The 27,682-nt window shown below is 36.7% G+C and overlaps 2 protein-coding genes across 2 annotated transcripts; one reads left to right on the forward strand and one right to left on the reverse strand.

Annotated features, from left to right (window-relative positions):
• The first annotated feature begins 3,121 nt into the window (after nt 1-3,121).
• Nucleotides 3,122-13,367, forward strand: tbxa2r (thromboxane A2 receptor). Its single transcript, XM_079245022.1, has 3 exons — nt 3,122-3,356; nt 6,392-7,251; nt 12,434-13,367. Exons 2-3 carry the CDS (start codon nt 6,406-6,408, stop codon nt 12,755-12,757), a joined length of 1,170 nt encoding a protein of 389 aa, XP_079101148.1. The 5' UTR covers nt 3,122-3,356; nt 6,392-6,405; the 3' UTR covers nt 12,758-13,367.
• Nucleotides 13,368-15,095: 1,728 nt separating this feature from the next.
• On the reverse strand, nt 15,096-26,348 carry gipc3 (GIPC PDZ domain containing family, member 3; the record flags this gene model as incomplete). The annotated part of the gene is made up of 6 exons (XM_079244512.1): nt 15,096-15,247; nt 17,933-18,014; nt 18,815-18,924; nt 22,692-22,872; nt 23,204-23,389; nt 26,055-26,348. 6 exons carry the CDS (start codon nt 26,346-26,348, stop codon nt 15,096-15,098), a joined length of 1,005 nt encoding a protein of 334 aa, XP_079100638.1.
• Nucleotides 26,349-27,682: the final 1,334 nt, after the last annotated feature.

Raw genomic sequence — 27,682 nt, forward strand, 5'->3', positions numbered from 1 at the left:
AAAAAGAACATTACAGTCTGGATGGACTATAAAGTGCATCACAGGTTACAGAGAAACTAATTAGAATTGTCACATGACTAAAAAGTATGTTTTCAGAGCAGCCTGAGAAAACCAGGGAGAACATAACCTTTGTCTCCACACATGCTGGATGGGAACATGTTTCTAAATCAGCTTTGCTAACATTTGCATTCTCGTGTTAGAAAGCTTTTTAATGAAGCCAACCTACCTGGTGAGACATTTAGCTAAAGGACACTGAAGCCTACTGTAGTAAAGGCCACTAATGCTCGGAAGAATGTCTAATCATTATAAAACTATCTAGTCGTTGTTGTATTATTGTGCAGGGGGTTGTCGTTGTTTTTTTTGTTTTTTTTTGCTTGTTTTGTTTTTTTGGACTGTATTTTTCTTTTTTTTGTCCTGGTTCAGGCTTGGTGATGAAAAAACAGGAAGTGAAATTGAGGCAAAGGACAAAGTGCTCCCTCAAGATCAGATTCCAGGCCAGCTACTGTGTAAACACTGGGTGTTTACTCCACAAACACTTTCTCATGCCTAATGCTACTTGTTCACAAGGTAGAGCTTAATATAGTAGATGCAATAGGACTCTTGCTATTAAGTATGTAAAAAAACGGTCATGTGCATCTATGGCTGAAGAAAAAAAGAATAAACTCGGATTTTCAATCAGCAGTTTGCGTCCTTTGTAGTCCAAAGAATTTTTTCATTATTTCATTTTAGTTAATACTTTTAAATGTTAAGTCAATGTGTTAAATGGTATACTTATTCTAAAACATAAACACGTTGTCATAGTAATGATGCTCATTTACGGTGAAGGAACCCTTAAACAAGCTTGTGCTTCTTATAACTCCTTGCAGGAAGTTAAGTTATGATGAGTGTTTGTCTTCATTTTTATTTTGTTAGGTTGAATTGGTTTTTTTTACGTTTTAGTTTATTTTTTTCATGTTATGCTCTACATAAAGCATGCATTCGTTCATTCTGTTTGAGAAAGTCTTTTGTTTACCTAAGTCCCCTTTGTTTATTACACAGGCAATAGAGGAAGGTATGACAAGCTTGAACACAGTAAAATTAATGTATCCAAAGTGTTGGACTCCAGCGCTTTATTATTGCCATTTCCATCAACTTATCCATTTTATTTTCCTATTAAAAAAAAAAAAAAAAAAAAAAAAAAAAAAGATTAAATAAATAAAAATACTTGCGAAAAAGGCCAAGTTAAATAAAAAACAAACTGCTTATGACAGAGTCATAACTCTTTTGCAATGTCACACATGGCTTAAACAATCAAAGATGAAAGTTTATCTGGAAAAGAGAGCAACATGTGATGCTTTTTAAAGGTTCAAATCATGCACTCAACTGTTTTTCTGATAGCTTGCTTGTAGCATGAAGCTGCAAAGCATGTGTTCTTTTCAAATTCATGGATATGGGCTAAACTTGCTAAGTATCCCAGCACAATTACTGGCTATGACATATTGGTCCTGATATAAAGTAAGAACTGATTAAGAATTATTTGATCTGGTCCTCTTATTCAGATCCAACCCTACAATTAAGGCATACATATGATATGCATGAATATACTTTTAATGTGTTGTGATTCAGCACAAACTGTTGTTTATCTAAATATGAAGTGATATATATTTTCTAAAGTATTAGACTAAACACAAGATTTAAATAACAATGATGCAGTGTACCACATTTACTGCCAACCCATTTAATTGTAAGTTTTACCCGTTGTTAATCCTTTGTCCAAATATCTTATTTTAGAATTGAAAATCTGTATTTATGTTTGGTCAAATCAGATGTCTGTGTCCAAACATTCCTAACTTGTAGGGGTTGCTGTCACTACGGTATCAGTGTCAAAATAGTTTAATGTTCGCTGTGGATTCTCCAGTGGTGTGTTACACAGCACTCTGCTAATGACAGCATTGATGACAGCAATGATGCTGCTCCGTGTTAAAGGAGTGGATATAAACTTTTTATTGTGTGTCTTGTTTTGAGTGGCACATAAAATGTTGATTTCAGTATCCAAAGAGTTGCTGGGCCATGAAATGACAATGACATACACTACCAGTCAAACTTTCCCATTGGAAAGTGTTTCCAAACGTTGGATTGGTAGTGTATGAGTGATTATAACTGTTGGAGCTACAGTTCTACAGCTATAGTGGTAGTATGCATACAGTCACCTAATACCGGTGTGAAATTTCTCAAAACATGTGGATAAAACACAGAGGCACAAGGGAAAACCGGAATCAAATGGGTAAATAAAACAGGAAGTGCATATAAAGCAAATAAAGTCAAGTACACAAAAATAAATCCCACAGCAAAACAGGAAATATAGAATTCTAATAGTCTAAACAAAGTCTCAACATTTCAGAAGGAGTAATCCTATTTTTGTTTGCATTTTTACTGTTTAGACTCTTAACAGTCTCTAAACTTTAGAGACTCTTATCCAGTTTTTGATAGCAGCCAGATAGTGTAATGCTATTGCCGCTGCTTGCTTCACTCCGACACTTATCAGTGAGAATAACTGATTATTCTGATGTCATACCAGTCAAACTGTAAGCCTTCAATTAATAGATGATAATTGTAGTATCATGTACTACAGGCAGAGCTTCCCTATTTATCCTTGTTAAGTAGCTGAACTGTGACAATAAACCTTCTCCAAAAGTTGTAGTTTGATTGTTTTGTATGTTGTTTTATTCATAATATGAGCAAATATTTAATGTAGTTTTTTTTCCACTGGCATATAGTTTTTGTGAGGCAAGCTCCATGCATCATTGTGTCAGATCATCTTTACTTTCATATAAATTTTGCACACTCGCTTCGGCTCTTTTGAATTCTGGCCCATTCTGTTTGATGCAAAATGTTATTTTCCAAAAGAGGCTGCATAAACTTCTTCACAAACACTCACATAGAAAATAAATGGGTATTTAAACCCTAACATGGTGGATATGCCATGTCCCCAGTGCATGTACATTCCCTTGCCTGACAGATGATGAAGTGTCTTTGTAGAGCCCTTCCCCTTTGTTTTCCAGGGAGTGAGCTAAGCAAAAGGAAGTGTGACCAGAAGGGGAAAGATGCATATCTGCGCTGCTGTAGGACAGAAACCAGCTGCTGTTACATAGACATTTTTTATTGTTTTTTTTGTTGTTGTTGTTGTTGTTATTTTGTTTTTATGATTTTTTTTTTTTTCTATGAGAGGGAACTTACTTTAAATAATATCTTCTCCACCCTTCCTGAGTCTGTGTTGCTACTAAAAATGATCATGCAAACACAGAAATGGTTTAGGAGGAGTAGTTAAACAAATTCACAAGAGATTTAACCTGGTCCTTCCAAGCACTTCATCGGTGGTAAGACGAAGGCTAATTACTCTCTAACTGTTATTGAAAACATTTTGTTTATGTTGTTTCTATGTTTGCAGTAGTGATAATAGACGATTTTTTGTGCATTTCAGTTCAAATTATGAATTTAGTCTCTTTTCAGCTATTTGTCTGATTGCTACCTTTTGTTTTATATTCTATTCTCTGCAGTTTAGTTTCATTTTGCTCCACATTAAATCCATTGTTTGGATGAAATGTGGATTAGCGCCCTTTAAGTTGAAATTATTGTTTTAGCTTTCCTTTTTGCTTTCTATGTAAATTCAGTGTTTACTCATTTGAGTTCTATGTTATGAGTAATGGACTATATACAGATATATGTACTTTTGTTGCGTACACACTAGCTTATTAAAGCTAATTAATTCTGGATATTATTTAGCATGTTTCCCTACCAGCACATGATTGTAGTTTTAACAAATATCCATTAATTCAGTTGTAAACCATTTTACATTTTTAGTGGCACCAAATACATTTTCACAAATTGACTGAGAATCCCAAAAGCTAGTTTTGACTAATTTAATTTTCAAAACGATCTGCTTTTCACATCTTTATTTACTTTAAGAAGCTGACAGCAATCAAAGAAGCAACGTTTGTATTGATTTGTAGATCTGACTGAGTTCTATGAGTCATGCAGTATCAGTAAAAAAGTTTGGACACACTTTCCCTTTAAATCTTATGAGGAAATGTGTATCCAAACTTTTGACTGGTAGGTTAAGTCTTAGGATTACTTTAATAATGACCCCTGCAATATATATACAGAATACTAATTTTCTGTATTGGTCGTAAAACAAATTCATTGTAGAAGGTATAAAATAAAACTTTCATAATGCAAACAACCAAACACCCGCAAGACTTTTTTATTTGTAAATGAGAAAATAATGATTCTTTTTAAGGAATTGCATGATCTTGTGTTACGGCCCCCGTTGTTGTGAAATATTGCCCTTTTAGATGTTTAGAAAAACCTCAGTGTTTCTCAGTCACAGATGTGACAATGTTTCTAAGGCAAACGATCCTGCTGGAAGTCTAACTTTTTAGACAGTTTTCACCTTTGTAAAAACAATACAAATGTTTTCTTTGGCATATACTTTTTACTTTGCATTTTGTTTTGTTTTTAAAACATAACCGAAGTCATGCTGATGCCAAACTCCTAAAAGAAAACCAGACGTAAACCATATGTCTTATCTGTACTTTTATGGTCGAACTGAACAGTCAGACCTTCTGTTTTTGCTTAAGCTGTTAAGACTCAGAGTACTTGACAAGTTTATGTGCTCCATCAAGCACGTGAATCCGAGCAATTTTGCCAGAGCAACCCAGTCAGATGGTAGCACTTGAAACAATCATGAAATTAAAATACCTGCTTTCCTACTGATGCACATGTTTTGGGGTTTGTTTTGGTTTATTGTGGGGTTTTTCTTGTTTTTTTGTTTGTTTTAAATGAGTTTAACATAATTCTCAAAGTAATGTATTTCAACATTCAACTTTGGTGCCAGCCTGAAAAAAAAAACAACTCTTTAAATAGTTTATTTCAAATAAAGTCCTATCTCCATCTGTCTGCCCCCAGATAGTCCTGAATTTGTCTCATATTCCTCATCTTGTCTCGTCAAGGGATTGTGGCAATTTCAAGACAAGATAGCTTTTTTTTTTTTACCTGAATAAAAGTCAGTTTTCCTCAAATCACAAAATTTTCAACATTTAAACCAGTTTTAATGCTTGATACATACAAATTAACAAGCATGACACGTTCACAAAATGCTGTGAGATATAGTTGCTGTGTCATCTTAACACATGAAGATGAGCTGAACCAAGATGATAACTAAAATATTTATTTGTTTCAGTTTCATATCACATAGAAATGTGAGTGCAAGCAAATATATGAGTACTGAAAACTGCTCCTGCTTTTTATCTCATGTTTATGTACTGGTTACCTGCTTCCTTTTGGTTTCAACTGGTTTCAAGTAAGGAAGCTAAACAATAGGTTACCAGAAAGTACATTGACTTGTGAAAGATATTTCCATAGCATTAACATGACACTGTTTCTGGGCATTGAAAGCCATGTTATCTAAGCAGTTGTTTCCTGCTTCCAACATGCAAGGCTATTTAAACTTTACATGTACAGTACAATATCAGCACAAGTCATGTCATTGTTTTTATTAGTTGTTTTTTATTTACTTGCTACATTTGCTTGTAGCAACTTTTGTATTTCTTCCACATCCTAAACATTCATCTTGCCTTGTAAATATTGTAGAGTTATAATATATACGATATGCTTTTCCTGAACACAAAAATCCTGATAGAGACAGACATATCATCCTCATTGTCAGTGTATACATTACTGAAATAAATGTGAAGCTTATTACTTCATAGTGTGATAAGTTTTGTGATGAACATGTAGAATCTAAAAAAAGTGGGGGATGTATCTTTTTTTAATATTTAATAGTAATTTCAGTTTGTTATTGATATCCATGGTAGGCCACAAAAAAATATTTTCCATTACTAATATATTTTTAACCCCATATTTGATTTCATTAGGGGATCCAGTGTAGTGTGTTAGCATTTCCCAGAAGCCATTTTCAACAATGACATGCCATATATTGGGCTATATTGTATTAGACCACAAAGCGCAATATGGTAGACTAATTATAGGCTGCAGCATGTATTTCCTGTTAGTGACTGTGTCATTATACCACTCTCACAGCTACATTTCCTGCCAGGCTGTAACAGCTCTCTTTCTCTATTTCAGCTAGGGCAATGTGCCCTTCTGTCCATCGTTGTCTGTGTGGGTGTTCCTACTGTAGTCTGTCTGAACTGTCACTTTTTTGCTTCTTTTTTTTTGCAGTTTATTTGGAAATGTATGTACATGATACGATACGATACGATACGATACGACACGACACGACACGACACGATACGATACGATACAAGACGATATATGTTATGATGATATGACATGATGTGATGTGAACACTCTGTAGACTGAAATTTTTCTTCTCTTTTTTTCATATTTTAAGGGTTAAATGGAGGAATGAGATCTCTTTCACTGGTATTGTCTGAGAGATCTGAAACTCCAAACCAGCTGATCACCATGAACGACACCAACAGCAACACCCCAGTATGTTATTCCAACACCAGCACCCCATATAAGTATGACCCAAACATGGGTAAAGTCTACTACTCAGCTACCTTCTCCACTTTGGGCCTCACCTCCAATCTCATTGCCTTCATTGTGCTTATTAAATCCTGCAAGCGAGTACAAAGCCACTCACGCTCCTTCTTCCTCATCTTCCTGGGCGGTCTGGTTGTTACTGACTTCATGGGTCTCCTCGTCACGGGCACGGTTGTGGTTTCATTCTACATTACGCGTGTTGATTGGACTCATAAGGACCCCACCTGCCATTTCTGCAACTTTATGGGTATGTCTATGGTGTTCTATGGACTGTGTCCACTGCTGCTCAGTGCCACCATGGCTGTGGAGCGCTTTATTGGCATCAACCATCCTTTTGCACGTTCCAACAGCATGTCCAAAGGACGGACCGTTTCCATGGTGTTGATGGTCTGGTTTGTTGCTGGCTGCATATCGCTGCTACCCCTAACAGGCTTTGGTAGCTATCACATTCAGACGCCTGGCTCCTGGTGCTTTCTCAACGTCAGCCCAGAGAGGAATGACGTGGCCTTTTCCCTTCTCTTCTCCCTGGTTGGACTGATTAGCATCACTGTGTCTTTTTTGCTGAACACAGTGAGTGTGGTGACTCTGATTAAGGTATGCTGTGGACCGGACAGGATCCAGCGGCGTAGAGACCATGAAGTGGAAATGATGGTGCAGCTTATTCTGATCATGCTCATTGCTACTATCTGCTGGTGTCCCCTTTTGGTGAGTTTATTTCTTTTTTATATGTAACCACTGTCTGGGTTTGCATGTAATATGTTTAGTTATTTTTGGGTTTTCTTTTATTTTGGAAACAACCAAAGAAAACAACAATGATTAAATCTCTGACAAAAAGAATTATTACAATAATGTTGATCTGGCTTTTAGCATTGTTTTGAAAGGATTTTTTTTTTCACAAGATAAATTTAGTTACTCAATATTTAAAAAGATCAAATCAATTGTTCAACAGAAAGTTTTTGCTTTTAAAAAAGAAAAGAAAGAAAGAAAACATTTTATCGCATATTGCATATAAATTTATATGACATCATTTTACAGAATAAACAGGAAGAGTCTGGTCTTTTTACACTGATTTTGGCCAACACTGGAAAGCCTGTGACTTGGTTTTGACCTGCACAAGTGTGTGTGACTCTTTTGTTGACATTGTCATGTGGTCTATTACAATGTTCCTTTTTCTATTGAAGACAAAAAGGGAATATTTCCACACTCAGCCCAATCTTCTCTTGCATCCTGTATTTTAATCATTTCTTAAAAATCCCTCTTTCTGACTGTTTTAAGTTATTAACTGCCTCTTCTCACAACAGGCCCGCACCCGAAACTGGGCTGCCCAGGTTTTCTCAGTTTTTTTTTTTTTTTTGTGTGTGTGTTTGTTTTTTTTAATGAGGCATCATCAAAAGAAACTCTTTTTCTCTGCTTTCTGATGTGAGCCTCATTTATTCTTAATGATGCAATTTCTTAAAAAGTTCATGTGAGAGCCCTCTAGTCTTATCCGCTGTTAAAATTCCTGTTTGTGTTGACTTTGAAATGCCATATTTCAGCATTTGAGTATAATTCTTTTAAGGCTTTAAAGTAAATACATGCTATTGCAACTGTGTAAAGCATAAATTAGTATACTATAGTATTAATATATTATTAGTTTAGATTTTAGTGTGATAATCTAGTGCATCTGATTCTTATAGTTTCATGCCTATTGAGCTGTTTGTATTTTTGCCCTTTTGTCCTCTCTGGAATGATGTTCAAAACTCTTCAACTCTGCAATCTTCAAACCTATTTTTATCCTTTTTGTTGCTTAATCTACCAGATTGTAATTTGTTTATATTTCTTCCAAGAAGCACTAACTGTGCACAGCTAATTTAGGAATGATAAGGATTAAAGCCCCTGACTGGAAATTAATTCTCTGTCTAACCTTAGTTGTGTAATTCCCTAAACAGATATATATTCTGAGGAGAGCGGTGAAATCTTCTGCTAATGATGACATGATTTTGTTCTACATTCGAATGGCCACCCTCAACCAGATATTTGACCCCTGGATTTACATCATTTTTCAAGTGTCCCGACTAAGGCGAGTAAAGACCACAAATAATATCAAGATGCTTTAAAAAAATGATAAATCACAGCTTTCCATGTCATTGGTCATCCCCATTATAATTCAGCTTTGGGCTATAGTTTGCCGGCTACATCAGCATGTCTGAGTCATCTGCTAATTATACAGATAGAAACGCATTTGCATTTTGCAGTTTCATGAATGTCAAACAATTACCCATAAACTTACAGCATTACTGAGCGCATGCTTAATAGTGCATCTTGTTTTCCATCATGGTTTGCTACATCCATTTTTCTCATCCAATTTTATCCATATTTCAGTGAAATAACTTATGCTCTCACATTTGCTTGTGTGGTATTTTATTTTGTTAAACTAACACAGACCGCTTCTGATCCAAACCCAGAAAGATTATCCATATGTGGGTTTAAGTTTCACCAGGTTACTTAAATATTTCTTTTGAGCAGAGCTGCAGCAGTTATTTCTAATAAAGGTTACACAACAAGTTTTCCAGTCTGCTCTGGAGAAATAAAAACCTCAATAAAGGCTTTAGGACCTGTCTGAAAACTGTACCAGAGAAAGTAACAACCAAGTTGTCCTTCCTTTCCAAGCCTGAAGGACAAAAATTACTTGCTTTGAAAAATAGGAGCGTTCTACTCCAAAGCCAATAAGGACTTTGTTTTTTCTGAGCTATAGTGGTAATATAGAAGTGAAACATGAAAGCCAAGGCACCTTTTTGTAAAAACAAAACAACTCATTTGGAGGTGGTGAAAATATGAATCAATTGGTGTAACACGAATAACAGTAAATAATAAAGTCATAGCTATAAGAATTACATTCTATTTTTTCCAAGACCTTCCTGTGTGAATGCTGGAACTTTACAGACAAGTTCAGGCAGTGAGGTTTTCATTGTTGTCCATCATTTAATTGCTTACACTGCAGAATAACTTATCCTGTTTGTAGTTGTGGGGTGTTCATTTTACACTGCTGAGGTGAAACATAGACTCAAACATTCCAGACTTAACCCGTGACTCATAAGTCCAATCTCCACTGAGCAGTTTCAGCTGTCATGCATGATTCAGTCTGTTCTGCTTGCCTGGTCGTAGAGGGTACTTTGAAGTGTGTGTTTGTATCTCTTTGGTCTCTTACTTTGAATGTGTTTTATATGCCAAACACATTGAAAAGGTAAAAATGTCCTCATCAACATTTAATTTAAGTTTGTTTTATGTTTCTTATTTCACTTTCCAGGTTTTTCCAGATTAATCTGATGTTTTGGTTTTGGATGTTGGAAAAACATTTAGACAACACAGATTCAAGACACTGAAAATGTAATACTAATGGCAGTTTCAATTCATTCTTCACAATATTTATTTATATATTTATTTATTTGCTTGTTGGTTTAATGGACTGGTAGAATATGTCCTGTTTACCCGTTCCTACAGATTCAGCACAGGTCAAAGTTTGTTAGAATGTCAGTGTCTTCTTTCCTCATTTATTTCCTGTATCATGATGTTCATTTTAAAAGTGATGCTAGCATAAATGTGGCCACACTTATAACGGCTGGCAAAAATTGTAGAAGGTACTATTAAGGATATTAATGAATACATAAGTAAAAGCTGTCAACCGATCACCACCTCAGCGTGAGTTGGCTCAGATGGTGGTGGAGGAAGACGATCAGGCCTGCAGGCCCAAAGTGTCGTAGCAGAGTCTCCTGTCAGAGCAAGTTTCAACTCCCACCTTCAGCAGAACTTCAACCTTGTCCCGAATTAGACGGGGACATTGAGTCCGAATGGGCTGTGTTCCGTACCTCTATTGTTGAGGCGGCCAGCCGGATCTGGGGCCGTAAGGTCGTTGTTGCCTGTCATAGCGGTAATCCCAGAACTTGTTGGTGGACACCTGCAGTGAGGGATGCCGTCAAGCTGAAGAAGGAGTCCTATTGGTCCTTTTTGGTCAGTGGGACTCTGGAAGCAGCTGATAGGTATCGACAGGCTAAGCTGGATGCGGCTTTGGCTGTCGCCAAGGCAAAAACTCAGGCGTGGGAGGAATTCGGCGAGGCCACAGAGAACAACTTCTGGATGGCTTCAAGGCAATTCTGGTCCACCATCTGGCAACTCAGGATTGGGAAGCAGTACTATGTCAATGCTGTGTACAGCTGAGATGGGGAGCTGCTGTTCTCAACTCAGGACGTTGTGGCACAGTGGAGGGAATACTTCAAAGACCTCCTCAATCCTACCAACACGACTTCCGATAAGGAAGCAGAGCTGGGGGACTCGGGAATGGACTCTCCTATCTCTGGGGCTGGGGTCACTGAGGTGGTTAAAAAGCTACTTTGCGGCAAGGCCCAGGGGGTGGATAGGATCTGCTAAGAGTTTCTCAAGGCTCTGGATGCTGTGGGGCTGTCCTGGCTGACATGTCTCTGCAGCATCACGTGGACATCGGAGACAGTACCTCTGGACTGGCAGACTGGGATGGTGGTCCCCCATCTTTTCAAGAAGGGAGACCAGAGGGGGTGCTCCAACTACAGGGGCATCACACTCCTCAGCGTCCTTGGAAAGGTCTATTCCTCTGGAGAGGAGGGTTCGTTGGGTAGTTGAATCTCGGACTGAGGAGGAGCAATGTGGTTTTTGTCCTGGTCACGGAACAGCTCTTCACCCTCTTTGGCGTCCTGGGGGGGGCATGGGAGTTTGTCCAACCAGTCTACATGTGGTTTGTGGATTTGAAAAATGTGGTCCTGTTGGCGTCATCTGGGTGTGATCTCCAGCTCCCGTTTGAGCGATTCACTGTCAAGTGTGAAGCGGCTGGGTTGAGGATCAGCACCTCCAAATCTGTGACCATGGTCCTCAACTGGAATATGGTGGATTGCCCTGTCCGGGTCGGGAGCAAGGTCCTGCCTCAAGTGGAGGAGTTTAAATATCTCGGGGTTTTGTTCACAAGTGAGGGAAGGATGGAGTGTGAGATCTACAGGCAGATTGGTGCGGCATTTGTAGTAATGCACACTGCACTAATCTGTCAAGTTGAGCCAAAAGGCAAAGCTCTCAATTTACCAGTCAATCTACGTTCCTGGCTTCACCTATGGTCATGTGGGTCGTGATTGAAAGAACAAGCTCTTGCATAGTTGAGGTGGCTCGGGCATCTGGTCAGGATGCCTCCTAGACGCCTCCCTGGTGAGGTGTTCTGAGCATGTCCCTGTGGGAGGAGACCCCGGGGAAGATCCAGGACATGCTGGAGGGATTATATCTCTCTCGGCTGGCCTGGGAATGCCAACTCTGCGGGGGGCAAATGTGGCTTGGGAGCGGGAAATCTGGGCTTCCCTGCTTAGGCTGCTGCCCCCGCAACCTGACCCCGGATAAGCAGCGGATAATGGATGGATGGATGGATTCAGATCTTGCCAAAGTTTTCTTCACGTTTCTTGGATAAAACAAAAGAACTGATTTCTAACACCAGCTACAGTAAACTCTGGGCTGATTTGTTCTTGTGAATGAAGCTTGTTGGCTGGTTTTGCTCCACAAGAGATGTTAAAATATGGTTATGCCTCACACAAAATGTTGCAACTTAACTAAAGCAGGAGGGCAATGGCAATATTAGCCATTCAATGAGTGCACTTAACAAATACTGATTGTACATGTGCTTTTGCTATATAAACTAAACCCACTGTATCTTTTTTGTGGATTTGATATTTCTATTTCTTCTGTTGAATGTTTGTTTTTATCAGTCTGTTTTAATTTTTCTCATCTCTGACTCAACTTCATTCATGATATTTTTTTTGTTTACCCCTTTTCTCTATTTCTTTTTCTTTTGCTCTACATTCCTCTCTTTATTTTATCCTGATACAAATCTCCCTACAACCAGGTCTTCATTGCACAAACTGCTCTGTCCGGAAGTCCCTTCAAGGTCAGGTACCTTCTCCTATGGATACGCTTTGCCACCTGGAACCAGATCCTAGACCCATGGGTTTACATCCTGTTCCGCAGGTCTGTTTTGAAAAGAGTGCACCCTCGCCTTGACTTATCTGAGACGTCCATCATGAACTTGTACCCATCTTTTCGTGGAACCATCCGCAGATTCACACAGGCTTCCCTTGGAAGCAATTTTGGGTCAGAAGGCATGGGGGTGACAGAGAAAACAAATGTGACACCCCGGTCTACTTTAAAGCCAACACCTCCTTCTCCATGATAAGTTGTATTTGGGTTACTTAAATAGCAGAAAAACATTTGAGTCCTAGTATTTCCACTCTTTAATGACTTTACATGTGTCATGGATAATGTGTGGATAAGTTGTTAGGCTGTGCCAGAAATGTGAGATGACGTCATTTTGTTGTGTAGGGTTGATATTTCCGATAGGCCAGCAGTTAATCAAGTGATGACTAAACCTGTAAATCATCAAAAAGTATCCTGGCAACCAGATGAATCAAGCACTAATGTCAACCAGAACACATTTAAAGCTATCTAAATGCACTTCTTCTTCTAGATATGCTGATCCATTGAGTTTTTCTGTAAAATTTTATTGTTAAATAAGAAGTTACATTTGATAAGAGCCAATTATTTCACTGAGATGGTTAAAACTGCTGTGACACTTTGTGTGCATTTTAACCCAGACGAGTGTCATAGTGTTTTAGCAAAACGGTTTATGATAACAGACTCTCAAGAGCATAATTCTGACTATTTACTTGTTTTATCATGTATGACAAAATGGTTTGTAAGGTGTGTATCCAAGAGAATATCATAGAATCTGAGTGCATTTGATATAATCTATATACTCATGTTTGATGGAACAGTGCTTTACTGATGCTTAACTTCACAGATTGTTTGTGAAATTCTGAAAAATGTATAGCTTTAATATTTTATTTTCATCATTTCAGTCTAATTCTTCCTTACTGCTGTTGTTGTGTAACTGTTGAAATACTTGTTTTTATTTTGCCCAAGTTCTCAAAAACTTATATTTGGGATTTTAACATTGTATGTAAAATGCATGTTTACTGCTAATCTGAATAGAAAGTGACATTTGAAAGTTGTTTCCTAGTAATGTGGTCAGGGAGTGTCATTAATTGTTACCGGTTGGAGTGTCATCTGTAATTAAAGTAAGTTTGAAAGGATATGTTTGAATGTTTTGTAATCTGGATTAATTCTTTAATATTTGATTAAGATGTTAATTAAAACTTTCAGGAAAATAAATGAACAGCTCAAACATTTAATATATTCCAAACTTCCATCTTGAGAGAATATTTACAGTGTCCACAACATGTGATTGGTGCTGTATAACTTTCCCAGAAAGGTCCCTGTTTTTCCCCAGAGACAGTTGAATAGGAAATATGTCTGATATTGGTAAGTAAGAAACCATCACTCTTTAACTTCCTCCTTTGTTGCAGAACATTCTGCACATTCCAGTCTAAAGACACAATGAGCAATGCACTGAAACTAAGAACAGGGGTATAATGGCTGCAGGAAAAAAATGGTGTAGAATATCTTTTTTTCACTCTTTGACAAGTTATGGTATGGTTTTCGAGGTGCAACCACGAAAATTTTGTTATTCATGCAAGAATTCCAAGGAAGCAATTTTCATTTGAATTTTCATGTGAAGTCAGGGTGCAACCATGCAGGAAATCTTTTACTCTCCCTATCTTTAGTCATTGGAAGTAAAATGCTGGGCCTGATTAAAAATAAGTGTGTTTCAGAGCAGGGCCATTTCCTTATATTTGTTAGTTAGATTTATGGTCATTTGCTTTCCAGTTTTTCATGATTAGTTACATGTATGTATTGAAAGATATTTTGTTTCAATTGGTTGCCAACTGAAGCATTGATCTAATTTTTTCTTTGATGCTTTGCTAGAGAACACAGGAATCCATTTAGTGTATATTCTTATTTACATTTGAGAAGGTAAAAGTTTGGAACAAGCCAATTTTGCTTAGTACTATCAAACAAATAGCTGCCAAATGAGGATGTGCACAAATACAAGTAGATTTTAAAGTGATCACAAAAGACCTTCCCTGTTTTCCTTTTGGGTTTTCATCACAGAAAAGGATTTCACTGCTTATCTAACTTCCTGGATTCCTAGATGGTTCACAGATGTCCACTGATCCTCTAACGTAAGACATTCCACCCGCTTTAAGTTACACCATATGTTTCACAAAACTGGCTCTTAAACCCTTTGTACGATTTTATCTCTGAAAAATGCATTTTTTTATTAAGGTAGAAAATATCAAAATTCTAATTTCATGTTGCACCTCTTCAGAAGAGAATTAGCTTCACCCACAGTACAACACCACAGTTTTCTGTTTAACATTTATTACATATAGAGTGATGATGTGTTGAGAACAAATTTGATAGTACAAAAGCATATTGTAGAAGAAATACATGATATGTATTGTATCATGATATGTATTGATATGTATCAAGAATATGATGAAAGCAATAGAAATAAAAGCAAGAACTTTCAAAGCACTGCTACACATTTCTTCTTTTTACAACTGGACTGTACCAAAGAATTTAACTCTCTCTCTCTTTTGTGTTAATAACTAAATTCGGCCATTTTTGACATCTCCAATAGCTCCCCAAACATCAAACAAAAACACATCAGGGAAAGCAAAATCACCCAAAACAGAATCCAATGCCTCAGCAAAGTCATCCGGATTCTTCTTGTCTTTGCCTGCTTCAACAATGGTGGTTGCTGCAAAGAAAAAAAAATGAAGTGAGCGAGCATTTTCATAGATTGTATCGAAGATTAATTGTGGACACAACCGGTTAGTTATCATTGTGGGAAAATTAGTTTTATGTGTCACAGCTAAATGCAAATCCTAATTTCTTCAAAACATAACATACAATATTAAATTTAAAGTTAAAGTTTCTTGTTCAGTATATCTTTGCTGAACGTCATCAACCATCTAAATGTGCTTTGTTAAATCTAGAGGATTATTTCTTGATGTTTTCATGCTCATGCTCTGATGAAGCAGTTTTAGCCTTCCGCACACTAAGTGCATTTTACCTGACAAAATATCTATAGACAACAAAAGGTTTTATACTGACATAATAGTGCAAAAAAATTATAAAGTTTAATGTTTTTAAATTAGATCAAAATAAACATTTTAAGCAGTTTAGGGACTGTGAAAGTTGTCAAAATTGAATGAATATTAGGTGTTTTGAAAAAAAACTGGATGAGTTTGGGAAAAGATTAAGAAGTTTTATGAGAATGAGTCAAGTAAATAAACAGGTAAATAAAGGAAGGATAAAAGAGTCATGGTTGCAGTTGGAGAAACTGTTCACAAGACCGTATCTGACAGAGTTCTGGAGGGGTCCTGATCTGAGGAGGAGATAAGAACTCCCTTTTAAACCTTAGTGAGAAAGAGGTCCATGGTTGTGGTAAATCTATGGTTTTCTTAAACACTAGATATGTGATCTTATCCAAAGCTGGTATCAGAGACCGCCTGGCACCCTTCATCTGACAGAGGCCCATCTCTAGATGTTTAGCAGGTTTGAAATTCCACTCCATAAACAATCCCTATCACCATGGTTTACGCCTAGTTTCTTGTGACCCAAAGGTCACAACACATGCATCAAGAAAAAGGATCAAAGAGATAATTGTGGACAAAGCTAAGAAGAGAGTCGGGTCTGACTGATCTCAGCCTCAGGAATGTTGTGAGACTGAGGCCTTTTTAATATGAGCAATAAGAATACATTAAGTTATTATAACTATCAAAAGTACATATGAGATTAACATATAACGTGAAATTTCCAAAATGTAGGTCAGTATTAAATATATGCAAATCATCAGGAAATTGTGTTAATTTAATTAAATGAATTCATAATCACACCTAGAACCCCGATCTGAACCAGCAAGTTGTCAACAAAATGTTGCTTTAAACAACATATGTCTGATGTGTCAAATTTGTCATTTGGTGTTACAGAGGGTCATGCAGCATCCAGCTTCTAGCTGCTGGGAGAGCAAGACCTGTTCACCTCTGCTGCATGACTGGAGTGAAAATTAAATGCATGTTCTGGCTTATTATCCGCTGTTAATATATGTTAATAAATGAATGAAAAAAACATTTAAACAGTTGAAAATACTGTTACATGTCGTGGAACCTTAATTAGAGAACATAGATCCATCCTTTTTCTTTATTGCTTGTTCCAATTCAGGATCAAGGAAAGCTGGGGCCTTTCCCAGCAGTTATTGGGCGAGAGGCAGGGTACACCCTGGACATGTTGCCAGTAATTAGAAAACAGTTGGGGCTAATTGTTAAAGAAATTTTAATTACATTTTAACTTTAGTATGGCCTAATGAGCAGCTATTGGGACACTTGCAGGAAGCGGCTTCGGAGGATCTGTGTTGCTTTATGTGCAGAAAATACAAGCATTTTAATTTTTGAAGAAGGTTTTTTTTTTTAATTATTTAAAAAAAAATAAAATAATATATATATATATATATATATATATATATATATATATATATATATATATATATATATATATATATTTATATTGAGTGCAACCATGCAGAGAATATTCTGATCTTTCTATCATTAATCATGAAAAGTTAAGTGCTCTATTCCCGTCTGACAGTAATTATGTTGCACAGCCGCATGCGCCTTGGCATTTCTGTTTCTCTGTGATCGATTAAATTAATGGCATAATAGGTATTTGTTTTGACTGGTTGCCAACTGCAGCACTAATAGTGGTTGTTTTTGGCTTGTTTGTTAAGAGAGGCACACTAAACTGCTCTGTTAAGACTATTAACTTGTCAAACATCATGACAACACAGCCAAGAGAAAGTACAGCATCTATCTTCCTCTCAGAGTGCTTGAATTTCATTACATTGCCTGTGATATAAACATTTTCTAGAAGTGCATTTTAAAGATAATTTTATTTCCAGATATCCTCATCTTAATCAAGATATTTGGATCAAAACGTTTTTTGTGGGAATGAATTCAAGTAATGAAAAAACCTTTGCCTTAAAAGTCAAAAGACCAAACATTCCTTTAAAAATACCAGGCTCAGAGCTCTGAGAAAGAGCACACATTTTATTCTCTCATGATTAGCACAGAAAATCCCCCCAGATTAATATTTTTCATCTCACTAAAATGTTTTGATATTCAGTTGAGTAAGAAGCCAACTATTGATATATCGGTGGTTACAGTGGTGGGCTTGGGTCTGGAGAACCAAGCCTGCTGAGTTGGACCATTCTTAGGGTCATTTTTAACCCCTCAGTGAAAAACACACTTGAATCATGGTCTATTTAAAGCTTCACTTCATAAGTACAAAATCGATTTAAAGTTCGGAATAAAAAAATGTTGATCTTTTACAATATTAATGCATTAAAAAAAGTCCAAAACTAAATCCTCCTTATTCATCATCTTACCCAACTCCAGGTCTCTGATGCCCATGTAGCTCTCCAGCAGATCATCCACTTTCCTGGTAGCCCGTTCCTCAAACTCATTCTGCTGGCAGAGCAAACAGAGGCTTTTAGGAAGAGATGGTGGCATGAAGTCTGAAATATTACATTTTCTTCTACCAAATCACATGACGGGTAGGAATACTTGTTTGATATCATGAATTATGACTATGTTTAAGTTTATACAATAAAAGAGAGATAGTCTAAACAGACTTTGCAGTCATGTGAAAAAAAAAAGTATATATAAAGTATGATTTACTCCTCTGTGGCTGGTTTTATATATACATATATATATATATATATATATATATATATATATATATATATATATATATATATATATATATATATATATATATATATATATATATATATATATAAACATGTGTATGTTTGTATTAAATGTTTTGCTTTTTTCACATGTCTGTGGAACTTCTCTGATGTATCCCATATTACAAATTAATTTTTATTTTTATCTTCCCAAGTTCATGAGAGTAATATTGTCAATGAGTTCCTTGACTGATCAAATAAATGACATGTTGTGTACTAAAGTTCAGGGAAATGGAATGACTTCCTCCCCAACAGTCCAGTTTGTTTGTTTGTGTGCGAGTGAGATCACTGGGTTATTTGGTTCATTTCAGGTCAGGTCATTATGCACTATGAGAGCTTTTTAGCATATACAGAAAAATCCCTAGTCAAAATATGTTTAATATCAGTTTGAAAACATTAAATAAATAAAAATTAAGTTTTAAGAAGTTATTTTAATTTTCCAGAAAAGCTTTTTGTGTGCCATGGGTATTTGTTGAGTATATCAGGAAGTCATTGTTCAGCAGAGCATGTGAAGCTTACCACTTCCTGAACTGTAGCAGCACCCTTGGAGCGAAGTCGTAGCGTCTCTTTCCCATTTACCATCTTGCCCTCATTTGACTTTGGCGTTTTAGTCCTCATCCCAATCATGTCTGATCACACACACAGGCGGAAGTGATAAATAAACTTAGTCATTAGTTAGTGATGAAATATTTACAATACAACAATCATTCCAGTTAGGATTTCTTTTAATGAGTCTACCAGTTCCTTTCTAATCATTTAGATTTTCACTGACAATTGGTAAAATATTTATCCATCAATTCCCAAGAAATTGAAAGGAATATGAACTATAAATAAAAAGAAAATTCTCTTTTTTTTCTTAAAAAAAAATAAATAAATAAAAATTAATTAAAAAAAAAAAAAAACTAAAAAGGAAATTCTCACAATTGCATGTCATCTCCTCAACTGTTTCTCAGAGATATATTTTTAACAAGCTCACACACACCCTGGGAAAAGGGGGACATCCATTTCTGCATGACAGTTCAATGACTCCAAGGGGGAAAAAGGAGCTGGTCAGATGTCAGCAGCTGTACTACCATGGGTTTGAGGTTGAACAAGAAGGTAAGACTTCAGTCTTGTGTGCAAACAACACTTACTAGTAAGACCTGAAAGGACTGATTTTGCTGAAAATCACACCAATTTATGTTTGGCCCTGCAACATATAGGAGCTCCTGATGCAAATAGTAGAACATCATATAGGGTAATTCACCCCCTGCTGGAGTGCAAAAGAAATGGCTCATGTGTTTTCAAAGCTACATATGGTAGTTACATGCAACACTCTTCTAAGTTCCTATAAGGTGTAAAAATCAGTAATAATCATAAACTTATATATTTTGCAGCTAATCCATAATATTTAGTTCATGAGTGAATGAGTGTTTCAGGTGCTATGTTAACTTCTTTTCTTTCTGAACTGAAAATGACATTCTAATTTGCACATTTATACAGGAAAGGGAGGGAAGTTGTGCCCAGAGCTTTCCCTGTGGCAGGAACTAGATCAGTGATCGCACCACTAAGTGACAGTTTGTCCATGCACAGTACATCAAGGGGGTAAACTTTGTGTCAAAAGACACAAGCAGGAATATTTCATGTGATAGCAGAGCTGGATAAAGGACTGACACCTGTTCTGGTATCTTAATTGTCTCAGTGGTCATTTGTGGTGAATAAGAGATCTCAATTAACCAAAAAGCAGATTCATACGGAACACAGCATCCCACAGATAACAAGCTAGGAAAACAAACAAGATGGCGAGCCATTGCATGTTTCTGTTCACCCATCCCCTGGCAATTCCATCAAAACTGAGCTACAGCAGACTGGAGTGCAATAATTATTCACCAATAACAGGAAGTCAAACACTTGACCATGGATTTGGTTTCCTGTCTGATAAGCAAACACTTCCACTAAGAAAGCTCAACTTCCTTTTGTGCTTTGCCTACACAGTTCCTGTAAAAATTCTCAAAGGTAAACAAATTCTTGAAAAAGAAATAGAAAATGAATCCTGAACTGAACTTTGACAGGCACAGAGAATCAATCTGCGTAGGCAACTTATGCCAAGAGTTGTGTTTAGATAAAGCATAGTGCAGCTGATAGCAAGTCATACATCAGCCATGTGAACATCTAGAATATTTTAGGAAAATGTATTATTTATATGTCTATTTCTCACACTTAAATCCCATGACCTCCCTCTCTCAGGTCTCGTGTAGGTCTTTAGGGGGGACACCAAAGTTTTTCTACCGCAGCCAAGAGATGTCATTTTTTTAGCGACTCCTGGGGTCTTTCCACCAGTGGAATCCGTCCAAAATGCTTTCCCTGGGAAGTGTCCTAAATTCAACCGGATGCACACAAGTTATACTTTCGATTTGAAACTGTCCCTGCTTTAATGTTTGAATAATGATTTGACCTCATGTTATCCTATTAAACATGCATGTGAAATTTGATCATAATTATTGGATCATGTTTTAAATTATGGACAAATTTACCTCGGTGGTCAATCTTTGAACATTAAAGCAGAAGGCAAGAAGGCAACATTTGCTCAAAACTTTCTATTTTGTTTTTAGACTGACTGTTCAAGTTCTGCAACCAGCATAAAAAAAATACCTTTTTATCATTTTCGTCATCTTTGTATGTCTATGTGAAAATTTCTGGTAACACTTTGCAATAATGGTACAAATCATATACTTTAGTAATGTGCAACTCATGATGAACTAATGTATTTATTAATGAAGACTTTATCGTGAATTCCTGTTGCTCATCATAAACTTATGATGATCTCAATGTGGATTTATGTGGTTAGTTGGTCTTTAATTGATAATCAATTAATAAACCATAGTTCGCTGATAAATTATGAATATGATGACATATTTGCCAGTTTAAACATAAACATATTTAATTCCCTACAACTTATCTTCTTTTTATTTTTATTTATGCAAGACACACTAAAAGAAGTTTTTGTTTTGTTGTTCCTAAAGCAGCTATGTACTTGATATAAAGCATTTCCTTAATATACCAGTGTCTTATCTTTATTAAATGCACTGCATTATTACAGTGATAGTAAAACCCTAATTATCACTCCAAGCTCTTTTACATGTTACCCAAGTGAACTTCTTTGAGTGTGTCTTACATTAAATAAAAATGAAATAAAAAGTATCAGGGAATTAAATTATATATTTGTATCTAAACTGGCAAATTTGTTGACATATTGATGAATTAACAGTGAGCTGATGTTCATTAATTAATGATCAATAAGGGGTCAAGAAATCATATGAATCAACATTGAGATTATCATGAGTTCATGATGAGCAACAGGAATTCATGATACAGTCTTCATAAATTAATGCATTAGTATATCATGAGTGACACATTACTTAAGTATATGACTTGTACCATTATTGTCAAGTGTTACAAATTTTCTTAATCAAGGCTGCACTACTATTTGTTAGAGCAATTTTTTTCAGTGACTGTAATTCATTTTACTAATTAATTTGTGAAGATAAACCTGCCTGAGCTGTTTTTACCACTCTATTTTGGTATTTATGCCAAAAGTAAGTATTTGGTACCAAATCACTCTCTTTAATTTAGACTATTTTACTTTTGTTACTATGTTATTAACCATCATTAATTAAAAAAAAAAAAAAAAAAACATTGATTATTATTGTTACTGCCCAAAGGAAAAGATAAAAAATGCAAAGAAACTTTATCTGTTGATTTGTTCTTCATGTCAACTTTTAAGGGTCAATGTTCTCACACTGAACTAAAGACACGTTCTTCATCTTGCATTTTAAGAACTCCCATGGTTTCAGCCATAGCCATAGTGGGCAAGCACTTAGGGACAGTCTACTGTATGTAAGGGTGCATGAAGAAAAGGAAAATAAAAAAAAGAAGAAATAAATAAATACATGTTGAATAGATTTTTGTATTTTACCCCAACCAGTTTTCCAGACCGAAATTTATTCTGTGTCATCAACATATTCACACATGAGAACATTTATAATGTAAAACTTTAAACTGGGTTCGCTAAAATGGCCTTTCTGGGCTAGGTATCAGTGGTGGGTAAATATTTCGTTTGAGTGGGGCTTGACAAAATGTTGTTTGGTCTGAAAACGGATCCTAAGTTCTGCTATTCTTGTACGTTTTTGGTGCAACAGAACTGCCATGTAATATTTTCCCTGTAGTGGGCCTCTGTTTTCAGTTGTATCAGCATAACATCTACTGTAATTGTGTTTCATTCCTCCTGTTGTCTCAGTATCACTGATGCACCTCATGTTTTCTCAACCAGCATGTTTGTCTAATATTAATACTTAGTATTCTGTCTGTTATAAACATGATCACAAATCTCACACAGCATTTTACATCTTTCACTCACCAAAGGCCTTCTTGGGCCCCACAAGGCGAAGAGTGAAAGGAATGCCTCTTGGTTGCTCTTTTAGCATTTTAGCCACCTCGTAGTGCCGACAGCCTACAATGCTCTGGTCATTGATTGCCTCAATGTGGTCACCAACACATACTGTCTTCAAGCAGTCTATGGTACTGCCTTCTTTTATCCTCTGGGGAGGGGGAAAAATTAACATTTGTAGAGCCAGGTAAAATAGATTTCAAATACACAGAAAAAAATACATGTGGATTTTGTACACATCTAATTTATGACTGTGGAGATTTTCCCAAAAAATGTGTGGAAATCTAAAGCACCAAAAATGTTTCAGATAGCAAACGGTCATTAATAAGTTAGTGTCTTTGCAATGATGTTTACATTTTTTTTAAAACCTTACAATGGACTTAAAAAAAATTTAAAAATAAAGGGAAAAGGGGGCTATTTCACAGTGGACTTTTACAAATATACAATGTTCTTGTTTCAGTTTTTCCTCTACTTTTATTTACCTTAATGAAAGCATAGCCTGCTCCATTGTCCGTGATGGTGAGACCCAATGCATCTTCTGTCTTTGTCACCTCCACTTCTTTCGTCTCCCCCCTGATGTGAGCAAAGATGAAGTCTTCCAGTCCAATCTGCCCACCCAGCAGCTTTTGCATGTCCACTTTGTGAGAATTTAGGGTACAGAAAAGAATCTGGGGGAAGCAATTTTAAACAACTTTGAATAATAAAGACCCAGAATGATGTTAATTACATAATTGTTAAAAAGCACAAGGCATCATAGCATTTTTATTGTTTTGAAAGCAGGATGACTGAAGTCCAAAGTTTTTTTCTTAAAGGCCTACACTGTTAAATTAAACTCATTCAGATGGTTTTAGCTGTTCAGTATTATCATTATCCAGCAGAGGGTAGCAGAGCTAAATTCATTCATTCGTTCATTCATTTTCCGAACCGCTTGTTCCAATTCAGGGTCCGGGGAAGCTGGAGCCTATCCCAGCTGGCTTTGGGCGACAGGCAGGGTACACCCTGGACAGCTCACCAGTCCATCGCAGGGCCACACAGAGAGACGAACAACCACACTCACGCTCACGCTCACTCCTAGGGGCAATTTAGAGTAACCAATTAACCTATCATGCATGTCTTTGGATGGTGGGAGGAAGCCGGAGTACCCGGAGAGAACCCACGCATACACGGGGAGAACATGCAAACTCCACACAGAAAGGCCACTGACCAAACCAGCCAAGGATCAAACCAGTGACCTTCTTGCTGTGAGGCCACAGTGCTAACCACTGCACCACCGTGCAGCCCTCAGAGCTAAATTATTCAGAATAAAACAGCTTTGAATTTTAGACTGAAGGCCAGGACAGTCATGATGACAAAAAGATCATTTGTATGCTAGAACATATTTAATACGTCTAAAAGTCAATACAGCATGAAAAAAGACTAACGCAATCAGAGTGAAACTGCAAATCAAAATAATCAAAGTCTCATTTTACTTAGTCATGTTTTAAGCAAATGTGTGTAAAATACCATTTTCACATTTTAAGTTGAGTTTTGCTGTACTTTAACAAAATCCAAGATAAAATGAGTGAGTTGTTATCTTGAAGCAGTTCCTGTAGATAAATCATTTCAAGTCGGACCACAGTTCAAGGTTTTTTTCCTGCGTCTGACTAAACACTAACTGTAAACTGCTGCTGAAGCTAAGTCCCCTGCAGGTCAAGGAGACTGCTGCACTTTCCATTATCACCAGTTAATTACCTGATGTTTCTTCAATAGAATGTACTGTATCAAGAAGTCTGCGTGTAGTTCAAGGCCTTGTAGATAGAGTGATAGAGCGATATGTAAAGGGATCAAACCAAATTTTCAACAGTATTTTGAAACGTATATATATATATATATATATATATATATATATATATATATATATATATATATATATATATATATATATATATATATACGTATATATATATATATATATATATATATATATATATATATATATATATATATATATATATATATATATATACATATGTATGTTAATACAGTTTCCACAGGATATCAATTCAACTGTTCATTTGATTTTGTTTTTTATGGTATCCTGTATTGCTGCTCACCCTAACAAGCACATACCCTGGTAACCTGGACTGGACATCAACTAACACAGCAGATGTCCAAAGGGAAAGAAAGACACATTTACAGAAAGTATGTTGTTTTGTACATAAGCTTTTAGCTTTTAATAACTGCAGTTCGTGTAATATAAAGAAGTAGCAGTGCATCGGACACAGTTATCGTTGCCTGAGAAAATCAGCAACCCAGGTTGCTACGGAATCTACAATGGTACATTTCGTTTCATCTGTAATTGTTTGTACCTGTGATAGGACACGAGAACGATAGGATAAGCCTTCATGGTCACCTTCAGTGCTGATAAGTATTTGATAAGGCTTGTGTTGAATAGTCATTGTTCTACTTTTAAGTATGATAATTAGGAAAACAACAGAACAGTGGCAACCACATCTGTCATCATTTTTAGGGAACTTTCTCAAATCTGCTGTTTTCGCTTCATTTTCCAGGACATTACCTGCAAAGCATTTTCTACAACAAAATGTGCTCAAATTCAAAATATTACACCAGTGTCGCACACCTGATTGATTTTACCTTATGGTTTATTCACTACTGATGAACCTACTACCAGCTGCTCTGGACATATAGTAATCCATTGGAATTGCTTGTCTAAAATATTGCATTGATATCTGGACATCTCTAAATATGTTCAGCACTGAGAGCAAAACCAGGCTGCACTGTGCCATTTGACCACCCCTAATTCAAGCTTTAGTATATTTCTTGGGTTCTGGCTATGTAAGCTACTGCCTGCTGTAACCTGACTGCATGCAATCGGTTGGACCTGCAACAGGTCTTTACTGAGGTTCTATTATGATTTAAAAAAAAAAAAAAAAAAAAACACCTAAAATGCATTTTAATTCTTATTTTAAGCTTATTTGGATATGGTCTGCTATTTGACAAGATTTTGAGGGGAAATGAATGTCAGCTGGTTCTGTTGTGCACTGGAGTCGCAATCACACCTTATTGAATAAAATATATTTGTTTACTGATTACAAAACAGTATCTAGTATGCTATCAAACTTGGTCAAGACACAGACAAGTACAAAGTCAAGAACACATTAGTAAAAGTAAATGATATCAAATGGTGCATTATGGGAAAAAAAGAAGAATGGAAACCTAACACCTATATATTGTTGTCAAACAGACCAGGTATGCAGGACTGAACTACACATATGTCTTGATTATTTTGAGATTTTCTAGAAATGTTGCACAATAATTTTGTTACAGTCATACCTCTGAGGGGGAGATGTCGAACACCTCGGCAATCTTGGCATACAATTCCTTGACGTTAGTAAATCCATGGATGCGACCTGTTGGGCTCCCATGAGCCAGCTGGGTGTGGAAGATAAGCTTTGGTCTCGAGTATTCTGGTGGGCCTGGAGGTGGTGGTGAAGGAGGGGGTAGTGGAGGTGCTGTAGGCTCCATACAACCCTGTTTTGGGTCCTGGCTCTGGGCCTTCTCTTCCTCCATGGCCTCGGCCCCTGCTGCCTTGGAGTCCTGCGGGCTCATAGCCTCCCCGTTCTGCATCAGCACCAGCTAAGGTTCAATCCTTCTATTGGATCCCTGCTGGTGAACTGCTCTGGCTTGAAGAAAAACTGTCTTTCACCAAACACCAAATCGACCAACCACGTAGGGCTATGGAGTGATGATCACAGATAAATTAGTGATGAGCGTAGTCTGGTAACAGTAGCTGAAAGAGGCCGGCCAGGCCCTGCCGGGTAGTAACCCGACACTCTTTGAGTTGAAGATTGTATGTGTTATATTTGAGCCTTTGGTAGCTCATGCACAGAGAACATAAACAAAACGTGAAGGTTTTTTTCATATACGAAGCAGTTAAACCTCCATTTCCCAAGTCATTCTGCGATACATGGTACAGGCATACATGACCATTTAAAATGTGAACATCTAAAGTATGCAAATGCCCCACAAAACAACTGCTCCACTGGGCAGTTCCAGACAATGTCCCAGTGTTACTGGTAAGATGATATCCTTGGGCAGACAGTAAGATGCTATGCCCAAAGACCTCATTGGATAAAAGAGGTTGTTGCTGGGGTGAATCCTTGGTGATGCATTGACCTTTTTGACCCAATGAACAAATGCATGAGATGAGTCAATAAATAAATTCTCGTTGGTCGTTCATGTACTATCACAGGCAGGGGTTTAAGTTGTTGGCTTATTTACTTTCTTTGGAAAAAGTAGATCTACAAGTCTAGCCAGTCATTGAAATAACAGTATAATGGGAGAAACTGGAAGAGGTGGAACACTGAGGAAACTTGGTGTGGGGATTTCCAGTTATCGCCTGACCTGGAGCTAACGTATCAGCATGCAGGAAAACAAGTGATGGATGTTTATAAAACACAAACAGTGGTGCTGTAATGAAAAGCCATGGCAGTCATGCTTAGCATTTTCAATTCACTCTGGAGATCAATTGCTTATGACGCCCCATTTGTCTCACATTATTCCCATGTGATGTGTAACCCATACAAACGGAGGGCCTTTTTCTTTTGTCAGGATATAAAAGAAGTCTGTTTCTCTGCAGTAAATGCAGCTTTTTGCATTCATTAAAGTTTGACGGATCCTCTTTTAAACATGCCAGTGTCTCACCAGCATCAGATAATTAATTTATCTGATTACTGCTTTGTGACACTCACATAGCTGGCTAGTTTAAATTCCTGATGATAAACTAGTTTTCAGTTTGAATGGCACATTCAAAGCTTATTCATCCCATTTTCAGAGATAAGTAAGCATTTGTATAACTGTTTACATCTGCTTTTCATACATTCCTATTGGATTTACCTGGCATTTAACATAATCACAAAAATATCTTGACTTTTATGGAACACATGCTGCATTGTTTACAT

This window comes from Telmatherina bonti, assembly GCF_933228915.1.
Source record: "Telmatherina bonti genome assembly, chromosome: 8".
In the NCBI taxonomy this organism is placed as follows: Eukaryota; Metazoa; Chordata; class Actinopteri; order Atheriniformes; family Telmatherinidae; genus Telmatherina; species Telmatherina bonti.

Bases quoted from the DNA above. Each gene is read 5' to 3' on its own strand.
- tbxa2r (XM_079245022.1), top strand. From the start codon at position 6,406: ATGAGATCTCTTTCACTGGTATTGTCTGAGAGATCTGAAACTCCAAAC. The intron at 7,252-12,433 runs GTGAGTTTATTT...CCCTACAACCAG, and splicing joins TCTGCTGGTGTCCCCTTTTG to GTCTTCATTGCACAAACTGC.